Genomic DNA, 21,924 nt, shown 5'->3' with positions numbered 1-21,924 from the left:
TGTCATGAATATAATTAAACGTAATGTATGCAGCTTGAGTCGGAAATAGGGGTTTATATAATTACAGATTATTGTACATTACTAAACCGTAAATTGGAAATACGTTTAAATACTTTTTCGTCCATATATTTATATTTGAAAAATATTCCAAAATGCAAACGTATGTATAAAAGAGTAATCGAATACAGTACCGACCACAGGTATCAGTTACCTATACTCTATAGTCTATAGCATTATATGTACTACAGAGTACAGGTGCTATCACCAATATTCAAATAGATATTATATATAGGTTCGTGGCTCAGGACCAGCAGCCTGCAGGCATGCGTGATAATATTTCAGATATAATTTTGGCCATTCAGCTGACACATGTAAATGACGTGTGTATACGTGTATTTATAAAAAATATATAAAATATAAATATATATATATATATAGATGCTGATATACATGTATGGTAATGTCTGAAAAAAAATTACCTCAGTAGACAGAGAAGAGAAAATATGAACAGTCTTATTTTAATTTTGATTGCAACGTATACTAGTAGGTATATCTATAATGTATTTAAATACAAGATAAATAGAATATCTCAACTTCACGGTAGTAAATACTAAATAGTTATTATTGTTGTTTTTGTCTTCGTCAATCGACGTTCGTGATCTTTCAGAGAAAAAATAGTATACTTACTTAAAAATATCACTCTATAAAAAACCATTCTAAAAACAGTCTATAGTCACGAAAAACACTGTCTGATTACGATGATATGCGAGTAGTGCGCAAACAAATCCTGTCCGTCGATTAGATATCGCTTCCACGTAAGAAAAACGATAAAACAAAAAAATATTATAAAGGTGGAAGTACATCATAATATTATTTCACAAATAGTTGTTTACTTCACCCGCGTGTGGTGCACCGCGACTTGCAGCAGGGCGCGGTCGACGTGACGGCGCCTGACCAATGACGTTCGAGTTGCCGGCAAACTTCTGACCGTGGGCCGTTGTCGGGAGGGCCGCGACGGTCAAGACCCGGTCCCGGAGGTCAGTTGCACGGATGCAGTTGACGCACGCACCGTACTTGCCGCCATCGTCATATCCACCTCGTGTGTATACAATATATTAAATAATATAATAAAAACAAAGTTTAATCGAGCAATGTAATACTAGACCATGGTTATGTATTGTAGAAATTCAAACAAGCATAATATAGAATATCTAGATAATACATAGAAGTACATCGATTGTTTATCAAGGAGTATCATTTACACAGTAATAGAATTCAAAAAATTATAATACTGAATAATAATGTGTAACACACTAACATGAGAAGTAGAACACCCTCTAATTTTTTTTATTAATTCACTCGAAAATGTAATTTACAATATTATATTCTGTATTATAATTTATATTAATTTGCAATTCATTAAATCAGCGATGTTCAGCCGGTCCGGTTAAAGCCGATTTTTTTCAGAGTCACCGATTCGCGTAACAATAAAAAAATAAGTTCAATTCAGAATTTTTTATCAACAACAGCAAAAGAATCATTAAACAAAAAAATATTCAAATGTAATCTAACCTTTTTTTTATAAAATTCATACACAAATAAATACAATAATAATAGTTTGTAACAAATTTTTAGTGCCCACATTCCAAAAGGGTCGTTAGAATTTTTGGTGACATACTGACATTATAGGGGGTCACGGACTACTCAAAAAGGTTGAGAATCGCTGGTTTAAATTAAACTTCACTCGTTTGATTTCTCAACCGTATATTACAAGATCTGTTTTCAATTGTATATAACATTATTGTTTCAAACCCCTATTTAAGTTATACTATTGAATAAGTGACATATGGTTTAAAATTTATATTACAGTAGAATTTTAGATTTTAAATGGAGCGAATGTATTAATTTTAAAATGATGTGTATTTTGTTGTGTCGAAAGACACTTTCTGGTAAAAAAAAAAATACTAATATTATTATTAAAATTATGAATTGTTAAGTAAAAAACTGAAGAATATACATTATAATATATTTGATTCTAGAATTTTTTTTATAAAATTTTAAAACTTCATATTAAGCGTATTAAAATATATTGTTTATTAATACATACAAGTACACAATCACTTGTTTAATACATTTACATATTTTATAAAGACCATTGATGTAATACTGGTTTAAAATTGAAGCAGTCGGGTTGACCAAGATGACTAACTTTATCATTGAAATCCGATTTACTCCAACAAAAAGGTCCTAAACTGTTGTTGCTACCTTGAGTGGGGCCAGAAATCGCTTTGAATTGCAACTGTTGAAATAGCTGGCTCGAAGTAACTTTAACGTCGGTGGCCCCGTGCGACCGATGACCTAACGCTTCAATAGGATACGTACCGTTCACAGGATTCAAATCGTTTCTGTTAAAAAAAAATTTATTTTCACACAATCGTTATTATTATACAAATAGCTTTGTAACTATATAATCACAAAAGTAAAATATTTTTCATTCAATCATCAAATACCTGGCTGATATTGCATTTTCCGCAGAATATGGGGGACTGCAGTCGCATCGGGATTCTGGATCACGTGTAAAGTTATTAGACCGCATTAGATGTAACATACAATTGTCACAGTGAATCTTTACATGGTCTCTGGCAAATATGCGAGCCCGAGGTGTGTCGGAGTACGAAAACCTTTAACCATAAATCGCCCTGACATGTTATTATAGTATCATTAAAAATTACATCTTTCATAGCACAATCAAGAAAATATACAGGTGTTGTACATATCAGGTAGGTATACTTGAATATTATAATATAAGTAATAGGATATATACATAATTACTATAACTTAACTTAAAATAATAACTTACTGATGAATTAATATTACTTCCATACTAGATATGCCTATACTTATTTATATGTAGGTATTCCGGTATTTGCCATTCGGAATATTTTCACAGAATAATTATAAAACTATAATAGGTAAAAACATAGATACTAAAATTATTAATACAATTGATTATCTACTATTATTTTTAAGTCATAGCCCAGTGGTGTTTCTAAAGCTCAATCAGTAAGGGAGGAAGATTTGTAAATTATAAATTGTAATTCACTTCAAAATATCACGAGGGACTTGACACACACATATAAATCAACAGCTATTTTTTATTTTTACAAATCTAGAGATTCGTTCAACTTGGTATTTTTTTATATTATATTCAATTAATTAAATTTGTTTTCTAATATAATTTATTTAGATACCTATATGATTTGAATTAATTTTTTACGTATATTTGAATTTTTTTAATAGTTTTAAGAAAGTTATGTTATTTACAAAAAGTAGGTACATAAAGGTATGGAATATAGAGTACAAATGCAAACTAATATAAAGTAATATTATAGGAGCAATTATAGAATACGTATTATTAGTGGTGGCATTTTACGGACGTACTTGGGATATATCAACATAGAAATATTATTGCGGATGCATTTACACTATTTAAAAGGTAGGATATAGATAACGGAACGCACTCTGGCGACGTCCTATCTTTTATTGCTCCATTTAGGTAATAAAATATGCATGAACAATAATTTAAAAGTTATTGAAATTATGATATATTATTGTTGACGAAACGTAAATTTGTATTTACCACGAGCCGTAACGTTGTTCCATGTCGCGGTTTCCGCTTATGTTAAATATAAACGGAAAATAGGGCACGTTGTAGCTGGCCCAGTACGTCCGGTTGATTAAATGGCCTGTTAAATCATCGTGCATCACATGTCCAGGCATCTGTTCGAGGACGTGAAGTACGTCTCTGGATGGTAACGGACTTCCAGGTTGGAAGGCCGCATAGTTGACGATCATCCACTGATTGTTGTACGTGCCGCTATTGTGGAGCTTGAATATATCCGCCCAGGCAGTTGGGTTATCGGCCAAGCGGTTCGCGACCATTGCTCGCACGAATTCCAAAACCTATATTATAATTATTATCACTACATATTATGCCTACTACATAATACGCTCTATAAGACTAAGACAACAAATTCGGGTACGGCATAATTTTTACGAATATTAAAGAAATTATATATGTGACGTTTTAAAGGAGTTTTGCATAGGCAATTATTCAAAAAGGACGTATAATAATTAGTAAGTTGCCAATTATTAGTGTGTATGCCGCATGGCGAATAACAAATTAATAACGCGCGGTACAATATGAATATATTTTTTTCTTCAATTTTGTCAACATTTCTTTAATTATCAATAATTATATTTTACCAACTACTCTAGTTATTCGATAAAATTTTTGGAAATGATTTCAAATTTATTTTGAAAGTTACTAGAGTAGTTACTACGGTTTACTTTAAAACGACTTTTATATACTTTACAATATTAGGAACTCGCAAAATTCTTACTTACAGGTATACCGTATACAGCTTCAATGGCAATAACTGATCTACTAATAAACGATAAGCGTCCGATTTGAATTAAATACCTCTTTGCCATAAGACTTTAACGGCCTCAATAAAGAATTGAAGAAATGACATGAAATATTATTTGGATCTACATATATATTATATACCTGACCGACCGGTTTCACGTTGGACCACAGGGAATTGTTATAATTTTCAATAGTAGTCTCCATAGTGGTCAAACCAGAAGATATCAGGTAAAAATCATCTCCGGATTGAATACCACCCGGGAACGAACTGAACGACATGTCGAATCCGCGTATCAGTTTGGTGGACGTTTTGCTTTTCCTAAACCGCAGACTATACCTTTTCTGTATTCTCAACATTGTTTCGTATCTGCAAGAAGTTATTTAAATGAAAAAATATGTAATACAACATCTAACATATATTATAATATACACATAATAATATCTATGTTGTATGCAGCTCGTACACCTACGTTATACAACATATAGATTTTAAGGTGTATATCTGAAAGATTTGACAGTATTACTAATTAGAAACCGAAATCATTTAAATTGTCTAATCCTCCAGATAATCCTTAATACAAATTAACATTAAGGTTTTATTAGACTACGAAGGTCGGTTATAATTGTCATCGTGTTTACCCGCTCCAAGTCACATGCGATATGAATATGTCTTTGTTTCCTGACATCAATTTGATTAGAGCCGAACATGATCCACTTCCCAGGACACGATGACTAGCTTCTGATGGATTCAAAGCGACGGATAAGTCGCCCAAGTCGTCAAGGGCGTTTAACCAGCTGTAACATCAAACAGACATTCATATATAAAACGAAATCATTTTAAAATGTTTGTGTTAATAATGTGATTTATATGAAAACTTAGCATAATCCTACTAAATCATAATAATATGTTATATAATTTATGACGTATGAAAATAACAATAATCTCACTATAAATCGTCCCAAGTCAAATCGGGCGTATCGGGTGACTTGCCTCGCATGTATCCGTCGTACAACCCATCAAGTTGTTTATAATACAGTCCAATCTATATAATATTATCTACTGTAATAATCGCTTAAAATTTCATATGAAACCGAATGGTGATGAAAATAATAAAATACCTGGTACCAATATGGGTCGGACTCATTTGATTTCGATTTAATCCAATTTTTGTTGGTCGACATGTAATCTTTTAATTGTTGACAGACCTCCAAACGGTCGGTGCAATAGTCCTTTGCCGTGTTAAACCAATAGCTATATATGAGATCAGCGGTTAACGTACCTTCCAAATACCCAGCACCATAAGCTTGATCTTCGTCTTTGGCTTTTTGTGAAGTCCTGATCTCTAAATAAGCCCATCTGCAATTATATTTCAATTAAATAACAACAATATTAATCAATATACATACATTGTAAAAATAGGTACTTTAGTTAATTATTATTAAAAGAGTCTTCTAAATTTCGTAATAAATTACTGTACTTATAATATGCGTGTGTAAAAGGATATTACAAGGATATAGAATCAGTATTCTTATTATTATGCTAGAATATAGACACGTGATGTATGTGAATCAGTTTTCTTCTAAAAGTGTAACTTTACTTTTTCTACTGAGTTAAAAAATAATTCAAATATACTCGCAAATTTTATTTACAAATTCATTATGACTTATGTGTCGTACCAATTGAAACTAAATCAAAATGCTAGTATAATATAATGACAAGCATCTCATTTTGGCCCTTATTGCTTATTCGTACACAGAATATTAATTACTTAACAAACACTTAAGACTTCTTCAATCTTTAATTTTAAATTAATGTTAATAATAAACTTACATAGCACTAAATGCTACTAAAACCAACCTTATTCTATAAAATAACACTCAGCGGGTGTATAGAGGTACAGGTAGGTTTCGCAAAATATTGATCCATTAAAGTCTACAATTCCGTTCGTGGGTCATATAAACTTGAAATACTGTTATAACTCATTTTTTTCGTTCAAAATTCTTATAAATCGAAATACTCAAAACAATTTAAATATATTTTGTTTTGGATTATGAAATTATTAATATATGCTGTCATTCAATAACAAAACGATAAAAAGTTGTAAAACACATACAATTTAACAATAGCATAAAATTACAAAAAAATATGTTTTGAAAGAAGTTAAAAACGTTTTGAAATCATTAATGTAGACACTTTTTAGATCAACCTGTTCTCTTTTAGTTAAAAAATGTAACAGGCAATATTATCAGCCAAAATGATAATAACATAATATTTTAAATAGTATAGAAAAAATAACTTAGTCCGATGTCCTAATTTTAATATATGTCAAGTTTTATTACGGTTTCTGATAAACAACGTTTCTTTTGATGTGATTTTCTATTAAATAGATTTGTTCATAAGTATAGAACAATCAACATTTTTAGTTTAAAATTTATTTGATTTTTAAAAAACTGTACTCATAGTTGAACAATGATAATTTGAAGATTATCATTTTTTTCTACATTTTAGTTTACCCTTTTAGGTACTGCCGCAGTAAAATAATGTTAATCTGAGAAAAAGTACTCTATATCATGGCTATGTCATAGCAGTCAAGCAAAGTTTTGACTTAGTAAACAATTTATAATTGTTATATATACTATATAGGTATGTATATGATGACGGTGTGCATTCGTTTTTATCATATATGTTTATGTAATGGCATTTATGATTTAAAAATCTTTAGTTCGTTGACATGTATACAAATGCTGAGTACAGCGCTTAAATTGAAATTCAGATATTATCCTAAAAACTAAAAACATCCATAAAATACATTAATTTATCCAAAGTAATTTTGCCATAACAGTCTTTTTCGGCTATTATTATAAAAAATTCTTACATTTATCAGAGACAATTTTAAGTAGCAATGGTATTTAATATTTATTTAAAACTATCATGAAAAATTAATAAATTTGTTTTTTGTTTTTATTAAATACCTACTGCAATGTATACATACCCTGTACTGTTGATCCTGTCTATATATTTGGCTTTACCGATAATTATTTCTTTAGGCTTAACTATGTAGAGTTTAGGCTGAATAGTTATTCGATTGTTGTCCTTTTTTACCGCTAACAGTGTTTGATTTTTCAGAATAGCCGAACACTGTAACGCCCAAACGGACAACAATGAGAGAAGTATTATACATCTTATTGACAACATTGTTCTATTGATACTAAACACATATGCGTTGTAAATTAGAAATTAACGACTCTCGTAATGGCCAATGACTTTTGATCCATTTGATAGTTAAATTAGTAGTTATATAAATGAGTATAATGTTATTAGATAAGATACTGTGATAAAATATAAGTTGTATCAAATATAATATTGTTAAATAGTTTATAACTATTTCTAAAATAAAAAAAAAAATTCAAAAAATATTATTTTTCAATAAGTGCTTAATTTTATATACCTATTTTAATGTTGAAATAATATGTAAATAAATAATATGTTTTAAACATTAAACAAGCAATGTTTAAAATCTCGAAAAGTTGTGAAAAAAATTGTAGCATTTTAAATGATTATTAATTGAGATATATATTTAATGCACAAAGACCATTTCAAAATGAATGGAAGCTGTTTAAACATTTTGAACAATATAGCCTTAATAAACCTATAACTTTTTATGTGCATTTATTATATTATTTGTATAAGTTCATTGATTGTGCGTATGTAAGTACTAATAGGAACATTAGGAACGTATATTTCTTACATTATTGATACATTATTACTAATTTGTTAATTCAGCAAAAACATTCTGATAAGTACCTAATACGACTATATAATAAAATTTAAATTATACCCAATTATTTAGCATCATGATGCAATGAACTACAAGTAATTATTAATATTATTATTATTGGCTGTTAATTAAAAAAAAGAAAAGAAGTTTAATGAAAAAAAACCTTTTATACTTTTGATGCTAATAATGCAATAAATAATGAGAAAATTTAATATTCAGAGTTCCAAACTATTTTCAATAATAAAAGATATATAAACTTTATTATAAATTACTTACTAATGACATTTATCATACAGTTTATCTTACAGTTGTGTAACTGTAAGTAATAATTATTAAGAATAGGTATGTACACAATATTTTACCTGTACTAACTTAGTATAAGTGTATAAAGTGTCACTTAAAAATCATTAGTTTTTAATAGGTAATTATACATTCAAGTTTGAGAATTAATTATTTAAATACATATTTTTTATGCATGCATGTACAGTTATAAATTTTTATCATTATTTTTTTTGTGAAGCATAAAATATGAACAAATATTTTAGTTTGTGAATTTTAACAACAATCATTATTCATAAAAATTAACGGTATCATAAATTTGCTACATTAAAATATCATTGCAGTAAATAATTTACATTATCAGTTCGTCTAGTTTCAATTTGACATTTTGTGCACATTTTATGTAGATGATTTTAAAGTAGTTATCGTTAAAATACTTAACGAAAGCGACATAGTTTTCTTATCGATATAAATATAATATTATTTATAGATACGATACTTCGATAAAATATAGACACCTATAAAGTATTAAGTAATAGAAAAATGACAAGATTATGAAAAATAATAATGTGGTTATAAAAATTATGTGTCTGAAAGTTACGAGTATAGGCGCATGCCATGAAATATACATCATTACTTAATATTTATGGTATAAATGTATAATATATAGTTATGTCTTTATTGATGGGAAACAGATGTAAACTATTCATTCAAAAACAATACAAAAAATGTTTTACATATAAACATTAAAAACTACAAGTATGTGCAGATAGTTATAACTTATAAGTATTAGGGCTAGAGCAGTAAAAAATTGTAAAATATGCAAAAAAATTTCTTTTTAAATATTAGTTAATATTATTATATATGCTATTATTAAATTATGTTTTTTAAATTTTCAAATGTGAACGACCGGCGATTAAATCGAAGATTTATATTGGCTGAAACTCCTTTTCACATCACACGATGTTGTCGGAGCATATTTAAATGACGTGATTTGTCCTGGATTTAATGTAATATTAACATCTTTTTTTCCGTTTTATATTCACCGTTCATAATGTTACACATTTTGAGAAATATTTTGAATCCCTTATTCTTCTTCAGTATTAAGTCCATTTTAGTTTGATAGGTAGTATATTTACGATAATTCGATAAATAAACCAATCATTAGACGTTCCTTCGCTCCATTCTGACAACCAGTCAATTTGGACTTAAGGAAAAAAACATGCAAATGCATTGAAATCCTAGCCCTAGTTATAAGTTTATAACTAATAAATTCACTTTCTATAAATATGATAATATGTAAATATATATATTTTTAATGAAATCCTTATTATATAATTCTGGTACTTATTATTACTATATTACTATTTTTTAAATTTAAAATTATTTAAATAAAATATAATTTTTTTCGATTATATGTATTTCTTATATGGTAGATCTGTTTCATCTGTTAGCTGTCTGATTTAAAAACACCTCTTAATTGTCAAATTTCTCAGGTACACTTTTACATAAACATTGAATATTTAAATACGTATTGCAAACAACTAAATTATGAAGTCGTATTAAATCACCTATCGAGTAAAAGTGAACTAGGGTTATAACTCTGATAAGGCTTATCCCCCCACCCCTTAAAACATATTTTTCTTAAAATTAAATTATTCATTCATAGTTTGAAACTAATTTTCATCGTGATTTGATTGCACGAATTTGTAGTTTACCGCATAATCTTACCTAATTATCTAACCTGAGTTATGCTTTACCCCAAGATTTAAAATCTAGTTTTGCCACTGCCACCTATGTAATTTAGGTTTGAAATTCCAACAGTCAGGTAGTCCGGCGTGACTGACGTTGGCCGCGCGTGATTTGCTCCAACAGAACCCGCCAAGACGTCCTCCAGTGCCCCAAGTCGGCCCGGAAATGGCCAAAAATTTTAGCCTCTTGAAGGTCATGTAACTCGTTACTTTGGCGTCTATAGCACCTTGGTTAGAATAGCCAAGTGCCTCGAACGGGTACACTCCGTCTTTGTCATTCAAATCATTCCTGTAAAATCCGATGACACTAATGAAAATCGTAGTTACAACAGGTGTAACGTAATATATTTTTTAATATATTTAAACTCTAGGCGGTGAAACCAAACTCTGTCGGAAAAACAGCTAGTACGCGGCAAAATAAGGGCTGTGCAACAGGAGCATTCGATATTGTGTGGGCAATAAAAAAAGATTTGATACAAAAAGGACCGAAACACAATGAACATAATATAACTTAGACATATACCATGCAGTATAGTTGTTAAACTCTAGGCAAAACCATGGTCGTTTACCTGGGCGAAATGGCGTTTTCAGCCGAATACGGGGGAGCACAAAACTCGCACCTGGACTCTGGATCATTTCTGAAATCGTTGGAGCGCATCAGGCGCAGCATACTTGGCATGTCCGTCACACCGACGTGGTCCCTGGCAAATATGCGAGCCCGGGGAGTGTCTCGGTATGAAAACCTATTTCGATATACGAAAAAAAGAAAAATGACAACCAATATTAAGAGGACGTCATAATAGAGTCATATCCGCATGTGTTGTTTCCGTCTTATCAACGTGAAACAAAAACGTTGCGTTCAACAGAATCTATTTTATGCGTTTAACTGTAACAATAAAGTTAATTTACCTATAATCAAGCTTAAAGGTAATTATATTATCTAGGGGAATGCGTAAGCTTTTATTATTTATTACATTTTTATTTTAAAGTTTTAATATTTTACATAGCTATAACTCACTTAAAAAATGTAAATATCAACGAAATTCTACGTAATACCCTAGGCCCCTAGATAATATTTTTACTTTTAAGTTTTTCAATAGGTAAATTGCCTCTAATTAAAGCCAACAGCATAAAATGGATTCTGTTGAATGCAAATTTAATATGATGTACTAATAGTTGTGTAATTTGTTTGTATCAATCATCGATAACTACAACAATGTAGAACTAATAATCTAAGTTTAAACCTTATAAATTATTTTTATTTATTTAAATTAATTTTATATACAAGTATAAAATATAGGTATGTAATATTGATTAATGATTATTGTACGACTTAAATAAACCCTCCCCGAATTTTTTTTGTCTACGTGCCTGCATATAAATATATATAAACAGTCGAGTCGCGATAACTCGAAGTTGTAGGGAGATAAAAGTTTACTTCGAGATATGTATTATTCGAAATATTTAACTCGAATTTATATTAATTTATAGTTCTAGGGGAATAAAAAAAATTCAAATTGTCAAGTTTTTTGAGTTATCGTAACTCGACTATATATCAAAACGATTATACATTGTAATTTCTATTACTTACATCGTCAAAATATAAAACAGGTAAACTGCTACACTAGTGCGTAGAAACACCAAAAAATATTTGTGGTAGCATGATGGTGGTCACTTGGAATTTTTTGATACTTTTTTTCTCAGTAAAACAACATAATAAAGACGTGAGATATCGAAAGAAAAAAGGGCATTTATTTGAGAGCGTACAGTAACGAAATTTTCTTTTATCAATGTCGATTTTTTTTTTTATTCGAATTGTATTTGAATTTTTATTGTTTTTTAATATTTGATCTGCATTTGGATATAAAAATATAACAAAGATAATATCAATAAAGTATTTATTATTAGTCTTTTGCAGTACGTTATGTGTAATAAAGATTTTTAATGATTTCATATAAATAAAGTTAGATTTCATCTTTTTATAATTTCTATCAAATATATAGATTGAATTATGAATTAAAGCTCGTTTAAGCTAATTTTTGCAATTTTATTATCTAACTGCAATTAACGAGTAAATGTATTTTATACTTTTACTGAGTTTTATACAGATATCTAATTATTTAAGAAAAATTAACGAAATATTTTTGGAAGGATATAGTGGTGAAATCCATATTTATAAACTGTAGTGAATTTCTTCATCCCTTTGAATATTTTCCAAATAAAACGTTTGGTCAAGGACCACGAGATCCGTCTCTGTCTATTGTACCTATATTTGTATCGTTACAGCAATTGCTGCAAGACATATCCGTCTTAGTGACTTACCAATTTCCATATCGCTTAACCATATCGTCTTGACCACTGGCCTCGGAGATTGCCTTTAAGAATGGCACGTTGTAGCTTGCCCAGTACGTCTGTTTCTGAAATGATTCCGTCACGTCACGCGTCTCGACCAGTCCGGGTATTTGCTCCAGCACGTAGAGCAACCCTCTTCTGGGCAGTTTGCGACCGGGTCGAAACAACGAGTAATTGATCACCAGCCATTGGTTGTTGTACGTGCCACTGTTATGTTGCTTAAACAATTTCGTCCAGGCCAATCCGTCGGACGCTAGCCGGTTAGCTACCATCGCCCGAATGAAAACCATCACCTTTGTCATATAATTGATAGATATATTATATTTATAATAATTATAAAAATACTACAGTACATATTTTTAGCACATATTTATTCATATAGCTTTGGATATTTATCTGGAGCTTTATATATATTAGGCGCACAAGAGCGTTTTTTCTTTTTTACGATTTTAACTTAAAATTTCAATTTGTCCCAAATATATTTTAATATACGAGGCATAGCGTCTATATTTTATACATATTGTATTAAATGCGTGTCTTTTTTTTTAATATTATTTGATTACAAGGATTAATAAAATAGAATTTCGACATTATTTTAAAATCTAGTTTCTTTGTTTTTTTACAGGAAATTTGATTAGCAAGCACTTGTGTTCACAAAAAAATCAACTTCACTATTTTAAATTTTTAAAATTATTATTTTCCTTGATACATAATTTTAACTATACGACCCTAAAGTTAGTTTAAATGGATTTATAGTCTTAATTAAAACAATTTTGTAATAAATACTTATGTATAGGTTATTATATTTATATTCTAAAAATTAATGAATTTTGTTTTTTTGCTTCAAAATATTATTTTCAGATTTAAGTTTATAAAAAATTTAATTTAAAAATTATTGAACAGTAGGTAGCTACTAGGTACATTCAATTTATTTCAAATATTTCAATTAAACTATTAATGATCTTATTAAAACTTAAGTCACATACCGCATATACTACGCATGTACTTTATACTATATGGCATAACGTATAATTAACCAAAATTGAAAATTTGATCATTAACGTTTTCAAAAAGTAAGATCATAAGAGAATCTATTAATATATAATTGTAAAATTTTAAAATTAAAAAATAAATACTTAAAATTATTATTAATAATTATTATTTTTTATTTATTTTTTAATTTATTTTTCATTAATTATTGAAAAAACCTCGTGTTTTTAATAAATACACCCTGCATCAAAGGCATTCCCCGAATTTTATTAAAGGAAGTGTTTAAAAACTTTTAAGTTGATTTGTTTTTCATATTCAAACATAGTGTAAAATTTATTTAATAACCAATAACAGATTAATTATTACATTGCAGTTTTATGTATAGGTAAAAAGCTAGTATTTTTTGTGTTATTATTTAGTAGGAATTAAGGACCTTGTTATTTAAAATATTGTTATGTAGATTTTTTTCAATAAGGGGATATAGTTTTGACCTGAATTAATATCATTTGATACCCTTACCATGTACGTGATTAGGAATATAAATTCTGATAAACATTTTCTAACTAATTTTGATATATAAAACTGGTGCGTAATTCTACACACATTTCAGATAATACATGATAGATATAGTCAGTATAGGTACAAAAGTGTTTTTATTTTACAACAGTCATGATTTTATACACTATACCTACCCTTATATATAGGTATCGTGGGCATCGCCGTTTTCGACCAAAAAACTAATCCTTCCGTTTTCGGCCGATTCACTTTTCGACCAAATTTAAAAAAGACCGATTCCCCTTTCGGCCAAAACAAAAATTATAAACAAAATAATATTTATGTATAATTTTTGTAAAATTATAGCAATTATATAATTATATAATTTTGAAAATTATTAAAAATATAAGTTATCTAAAATGTTGTAAAATAAAATATAGAAAATTATTTAAAATATAAGCATATCTATACATTAACATTATTTTTATGTTAATATGTTACAATATGTATAATATTATGTATATAAAAATATAAAATAATAATATACAATTTTTGTCAATAATAATTAAGTTTAATAGTAATATAAAATAGGTAATTTTGAAAATTACACGATATAAAAAATACTTATATTTTTAATCATTTTCGAAATTATATAATTATATAACTGCTATAATTTTACAAAAATTATATATAAATATTATTTTGCTTATAATTTTTGTTTTGACCGAAAGGGAAATCAGTCTTTTTTAAATTTGGTCGAAAAGGGAAGGGTACGTTTTTGGTCGAAAACGGTCTCGCCCAGTAGCGTTAAACCTACTAAATTACTGCGGTTCGAGCTGCGCATGGTTTTTAACATTTAAATATTATTTAGTCATTATATTCGCCCATATTTATACATCACAATTTTTTATGAATTAGTTTGAATATAAAATAATATATTTATTATCTTGGTTATCATTTGTACGTTTTTAATGTAAATTGTATACGTATTAAAAATACTTAAATACATTATACATTTTATTATTTATGATATGGGAAATAGAAGGTTAAAAAATGTAAAGTGTATAATAATTCTGAAGCCCAATTAATTCGACTTCTTGTAGATAACGAAAATCTGTACACCCGCACATTTAATACCTATCTATACCTATTATTAATGTGTAGGCACCTATATATTAAACAAACATACATAATATAATTCAAAATTTACGATTTTTTTACAATTAAACGTTGCATTTATCTCTAACCTGCCCAATTGGCTGAACATTGGTCCATAGCTTTGGATTGTAAACTGAAATAGTGGTTTCGGTGACTGCTAAGCCTGAAGAAATCAAGTAAAAATCGTCCATCGAATATAGAAAACCGGGATACGAACTGAATGTTATGTCGTGTCCTAACACTAATTGGTACGACGATTTACTTTCCTTGTAATTAAGACGATATCGCTTTTGTATTCTCAACATTGTTTCGTACCTACACAACATACGTTTAATAATGATAATATATTATATTATTGTAAACACAAACATCTCGAAAAATAATAATAGGTACACATAATATAATTTGTAATAGAATAATATAATCAAATGTAGGTACCGATTCCCGGCCACGTGAGAGAAGAATAACTCTTTGGATTCAGGTAGTAATTTTATAAGAACTGAACACGATCCAGCCCCAAACGGTTTTTTACGAGGGTGCGAAGAATTAAAGGCGTCACATAAATTAAATAAATCTTCTTGAACGTTCATCCAACTTCAAAACGATAACAATTTCGTTTTTAAACACAATACAATTGTAAGACATCATAATAAATATTAAATTATAAGGACCAATGACAAAAATTAAAATAATATAATATGCTCACAAAAAATGTTCCCATGACAAAGACTGCATTCCTTCTTTTGTATTCAATTTATATCCATCGTATAACCCGTCGAGTTGTTTGTACATGAGTCCAACCTTTAAACATGAGACCCGTTGTACACATAATATACAGTGTTAAAAATGAATAATGTTTTATATGTAAGGACTAAGGAGTAGGTATGTATATTATATAATAATTAAATGGTATAAACCTGATGCCAATACGCGTCCGATCCGTTTTTCTCCGTCACCTGGGACATGACCCAATTTTTATTTGTCTGCAAATACTCTCCCAGTTTTACGCATAAGTCTGTTCGGTCGTCACAGAAATTTTGAAAAATATTATGCCAATACGTGTTTATTAATTCGGCAGTGACGAATCCTTCCAACAAACCAGCAGCATAGGCTTGGGTTGCGTCATCTACTTCAATGGATGTAAGTATTTCTAAGTAATCCCAACTGAAAAACGAATATTTTCAATATTTTTATAATATAGTTGTTAGACACATCTTGCAGACGCGCACCATTCCCAAAAATAAAATTTTCGGCATTATTCTTATTCGATGGATACAATATAATATTATGCATACAAGAATTTAATTTTGGAGAGAGAGAAAGTAAAGTTTTAAAGGGATTTTCACCAGACGACAAGAAAATATTTTCTCAAAATTAGTTATAGTAATTTTATCAACGATAATATATGTAAAAAACACGTGTTTTAGACGGAACTGAACAAAAGTTATCAGATAACTTTAATAGTCAATAAAACTCAAAATAACACCCATAAACTAGCATTATGATCTGTAAAGTACTTGAGTAATAACATTTGAGTATAATTGATACTCCAATTATTTTCTAAGTATTAAATACGTTTTGTAAATATAGTACGTGTCAACAAATATTTTGAGTATATTAATTAATTTTCGATTTAAAATACTTGGAATTATAAAAACAAATGATTGCCAATAAAACTTATCGTATAAGTTTTACATAATATGTAGTTGCTTATATGACTGTCGTATCATACTAATTATAAACAATGTTTTTGAATTTAAAAAAACCATTTATATGATGCAATATTGATACAATGATGCATAATAAATTTAATCCGACTTGAATTATAAAACTTTTATTAATTAAACATAATCTTGATAATTATTTTAAATTTAAATATATTGATAGTTATTATTTAATAAACATTAATGTATGACTAAAAAACAAGTTCCATTTAGTAACTAACTACCTACTATAAAATAAAATATACTAGCCACCTATTAATAATTGTTCTTAACAATCTATACCAACTTTTTTGTAAACAATTTAAATTTAGTTGTCGAAACCCTTAAAGAATGCATTACTGATGTTTAAAATTAGGAAAAGTGTGATAAAAAAAAAAAAAATCCATTTAATATAATTTATTAATTCATAAAAAAGCATACCTATTTAAAATTTAACTTAAATACATAAATACTTTTTAAAAGTACTTGTTACAAGTTTACCACACTTCCGTTTACCTCGCATGGCTCCATAACATATAATATCACGATGTCGAAAAAAACAATATACTTTTATTCACACTCACCCAGTAACGTTAATACTCCGAGTGTAACTAGCTTTACCGACGAATCTGCCATCTTCCGTGTGTCGAATCCTAATATTATTGTCGTCGTCAGCGATAGCGTAAAATATCTGATTCGAGTCGTCGGCGTCTCGCGAGCTCAGCTTTGACAGCGTCACAATGGCCGCAGACGACATTAGAAACGCGACGACCGCGATATTTTTTACAGACATAATAGTAAAAAACGATCATACAATTATTGTATAGGACACACGTGTAGGTATTATTTACTCGTACAACGAATGCGATCGATGACCAACCAAACGGATCTGCTGATGCAGCCGCGAGCCAAGACCTGCAGATATGTACAGAATATAACCTGTGTAATATTATACACCGACATATTATAAGTATATCAATATAGATAGGTACTTGAGCAATGTCAACGTCGTACCCCCTCACAATATATTTTTTTAATAGCATAATAATCACTATACTATTGTGAATTGAGCTGGTTCCTAATTATGTATATATAGGTACATGTGTGTGTTTGTATTAATCATTAATTTATTACATATTTTATTGTTTTTATTGTCAACAACAATAGTGCATAAATATATAATATAATATCAATATTGTTATTGTAATCGTAGCATTGTAAGAACATTAATGACACAAATTAAAAAAATATATATTAGGAATATTGTGAAGTCGTTTTTATGAGCTAATTTACGTTACACATATTATATTACGGCTGCATATTACGCTTTTATATAACCAATACAATCAACTATCATACATAGAATATACTTTGTACCCTAATAAGAAATAAATATCATTAAATGGAATTTATTCTCTTGTGTTTGTGACTTTATTTCTTCGTTATATTTATTATACCTATATTTAATTACACTAAGCACAATAAAGTGTTGATTTTTTTTTATGGATAATTATTATATTATTATTATATACATTAACATTGTTTTATATGTTTTAATATTATCGTAATAATAGTTATACACTTATAGACTAATCATAATGTTGTATTATCGATGTAATTATAATATTATAACAAATATTGTGTAACTTTAAAACATTAAAACTATGTGTGTATATAAATGATGCAGGAGCAGATTCGTATGTGATAAACTGGTACATATATTGACGTGTTATATACTATTTACTTTACACGTATAATCCACAATTTAATTTACTACTGTAATCTGTAATATACGCTATTGATAGTGCATTATTATGATAAACTGATGACTAGTATAGTAGCACAATATAATAATACCCACAAAATGAAGAAGGAAAACGGAAGAATATAATGAATTAAAAAAGTCAAATATCTATCTTTATCTGCTGATAAAAACAACAAAGAAACATGTGTAAACTAAGCCCAGATTGTCAACTGGGTTAAAAAGTTATAATAAAAATAATACACTTCCTACGTTTTTTGTAATCAGTAGAAAATGCGAAATTTAAAAGTTTAAAATTCTAAAAAAAAAGTGAGAAATTAATTTGGTAAAAAAATGTAAAAACGGTGAACCATCAATCAATCAATATGTGTTAACAATAACCTATTATTTATCTTTTAATACTAAAAAGAAATATAGAATATTTGAACATTTTTATTTAGAATATTGAATATTTTTTATAATTATTAATCATCAAATAGGTGTGTAATCTTTAGTTATTTATATTAATTATGTCCTAAATACTTCAATACTTTTTAATAATCATTAATTAAAATTAATTTTATGATTATATTTTATAACAAGTCAGTGTCCAATGATAGTCCACAAAAATGTAATTAGTATTCATTATATTATTGATGCTAGTTATGCAAACCATTTATTAATTTTATTTATACACAATGATGGTGTTAACAAACTGAGTGTAGGTAACACATGTGATTTTTTTTCACATCTTAGGTGCAGTTTGCAATCATTGAAACGAGTTAAATAACCAATTGTAAAATATAATCGAGGACAAAATTAAACGAAAAAATAAAAAACTAAGATACCATCGGAACAAAAATAGATAAATTGTACTATCATTATATACGCTCAGAATAAAACAGTATAATAAAAAAAATTAGAATTTATATTTTGAAATCTTTCTAATATAAGTTTTCTCACGAGATGTTATAAAAATCTTATTTTCAATAATTCACATAACTAGGTCGTAAGTAAAAATATTGTTTAGGTTGAAAAATATTCTTATCGTATTTTATTACACTACCTACTTAAATGGGCAATGACTATATATCTTTAAATATACTATGTATGCTTACTAGCTTACTTTAATATTTTATATTGATATAAAAAAATATACATAATTTTTAAATTAGATATTTTAGAATTCTTAGATTCCAAGCGGATTGATTAAATGTATTATCGTATTAATTTTAGTTTTACAATAATGCATGTGTTTTTTTCGTCCGTGTACTATTGTCCATTAATATTAGACTTATGATTGATGCGTCATCACAAATGAAAATCTGTAAATCAACATAACACAATTAACACAATTAAATATTAATACCATTGTTATACACTACACTGCTTCTTTTTTACTCTTAATTAAATACAATACAATACAATACTATAATAGATTAACTACACTGCTCTAAAATTGACAATTATCATGACACGACATGTTTAACATATAAGTGGCGTTTATAGCCCCGGTGCATACTACTTGCATCGGGCGATTGTAAACTCTCCCGGGTCTTCAGTACTACTTATTTAATTTAATAAAATTCATAAAATAAATCTAATATAAATTTAAGTTTCATTTAAAAATAGTCAATCATATAATCATAATAATACTATAAATTAATGCCTTTATAGCTGCTATGAGCTATAATATTATATTCAAAATACAAATATACAATAAAAATTAAAAATTCATCAAATAAATCTAAGATACAAAATAAATACAAAATATATAATAAAATAAAAATATTTAAATTAAATTTATTTTTTGATATTAAAAACACACAGATTTAAAAAAACTTATATGTTACTATTTCTAATCTAATATTTTTTGAGATATAGTTGTGTCCCAACATAAATAATAAAATAAAGCATAATTATAACATAAATTAATTATTTCAAACTATTATATTGCGCAGGTAAATATATAGTAATGCATTTGTAGATTACATTATACCGACTTATTATAATTCTATGTCTCTGGAACTAAAAAGAACTATTATTACGTACATGTAAAAGTAATAACATTAGAGGATTACTATATAAATATTTATTTTTAGATTTGAATAATAATGTGTCTAAATATTATATCTTTATTGTAATTTATTAAACTGCTATTTATATTAACAACAGTGTATTGATTGCTTAAACGTTGTATAATCTTAATCTATTATTAATTTATTTATATTAAAACTTTGTTTCATTTTTTCGTTCTTTTTTTATTCTATTATTATATTTTTTTAAAGTAATATTTTTCCTCAATCTTCATTTCAATAGCACTAGGCAAATAAATAATTAATGTACCTTATATAATTAGAAACTACCTAATTGTATTATTTTATCTGTAAATAATATAACTTCCTACTTCCAACACAAGCGTTTAACTTACAGGAAGTAGGTAATCAAAACTGTATTGTGTAACTTGTTAATTTGGAACCATTTCTGTTGATTTCTAGGTAAATAATAAAAAAAAAAATTATATAACAGAATAGATTATAGTTGCATACGATTCCAATACATTTGATTAGTTTGCTGTACAGTAACCAGTAGGAGTCTGTGGGTGAGATATAAAGACATAATGTGAAGTACATATGTGTTAAAGGCTGCATCCGAGTTCAATCCCAAATATATAAAATTGTATTTAATAAAGATATACTAGTTCTGTCCTGGGTTTTTTTTAATGGATATACCAATTTCGTCATGTGTAAAATATTTAATTTAATAGAAAAATAATACAAACATATTATATTATAATATGATTTAATTTATCGCACCAAATAATCGAATTTAATATTAATATATTATTTAGAAATAATTTGAAATACAAATAGTACAGGGACGTCATTTTAACTTTTTAAAAGGGGTATGCTTACAACAAAGCAGACCAAAAAAATTTACAGCAGGCCAATATATTATAATATACTATAGTTATTATAAAAAAATTTAATTTTTCATCAATAATATTATTATTGTATATATACCTAATAATCCCAGGTTAGGCAAACAATACCCATCTACATTATTTTATTTTAAATTTAATTATTTGTATTTTATGGACAGTATAGAAAATAAATCAAACATTTTTTTATCTTTTTCACTGAAAAAAGGTGCTCATTTGATGCAGTTATCACTGGTAATGTGTTAACATTATAGACAATATTTTTATTGTTTCAGGAAATGCAAATGGTAGATTTAAAACAATATT

The 21,924-nt window shown here is 27.7% G+C and overlaps 2 protein-coding genes across 2 annotated transcripts; both read right to left on the bottom strand.

Annotated features, from left to right (window-relative positions):
• Window positions 1–2,070: 2,070 nt before the first annotated feature.
• LOC113561197 (putative phospholipase B-like 2) lies at window positions 2,071–7,625 on the bottom strand. Its single transcript, XM_026967487.1, has 8 exons — window positions 7,423–7,625; window positions 5,549–5,786; window positions 5,378–5,472; window positions 5,069–5,224; window positions 4,571–4,796; window positions 3,641–3,963; window positions 2,511–2,681; window positions 2,071–2,405 (listed from the first exon to the last, which is right to left on the bottom strand). Exons 1-8 carry the CDS (start codon window positions 7,623–7,625, stop codon window positions 2,144–2,146), a joined length of 1,674 nt encoding a protein of 557 aa, XP_026823288.1. The 3' UTR covers window positions 2,071–2,143.
• A 2,637-nt stretch (window positions 7,626–10,262) lies between these two features.
• Window positions 10,263–17,729, bottom strand: LOC113561199 (putative phospholipase B-like 2). Its single transcript, XM_026967488.1, has 8 exons — window positions 17,521–17,729; window positions 16,151–16,397; window positions 15,940–16,034; window positions 15,672–15,827; window positions 15,323–15,548; window positions 12,561–12,883; window positions 10,808–10,981; window positions 10,263–10,527 (listed from the first exon to the last, which is right to left on the bottom strand). The coding sequence occupies exons 1-8, from the start codon at window positions 17,727–17,729 to the stop codon at window positions 10,263–10,265; spliced, it is 1,695 nt and encodes a 564-aa protein (XP_026823289.1).
• Window positions 17,730–21,924: the final 4,195 nt, after the last annotated feature.

This window comes from Rhopalosiphum maidis, chromosome 1, assembly GCF_003676215.2.
Source record: "Rhopalosiphum maidis isolate BTI-1 chromosome 1, ASM367621v3, whole genome shotgun sequence".
NCBI lineage: Eukaryota > Metazoa > Arthropoda > Insecta > Hemiptera > Aphididae > Rhopalosiphum > Rhopalosiphum maidis.
The sequence above is the reverse complement of the archived record's forward strand: the minus strand, read 5'-3'. Positions and strand labels throughout refer to the sequence as shown.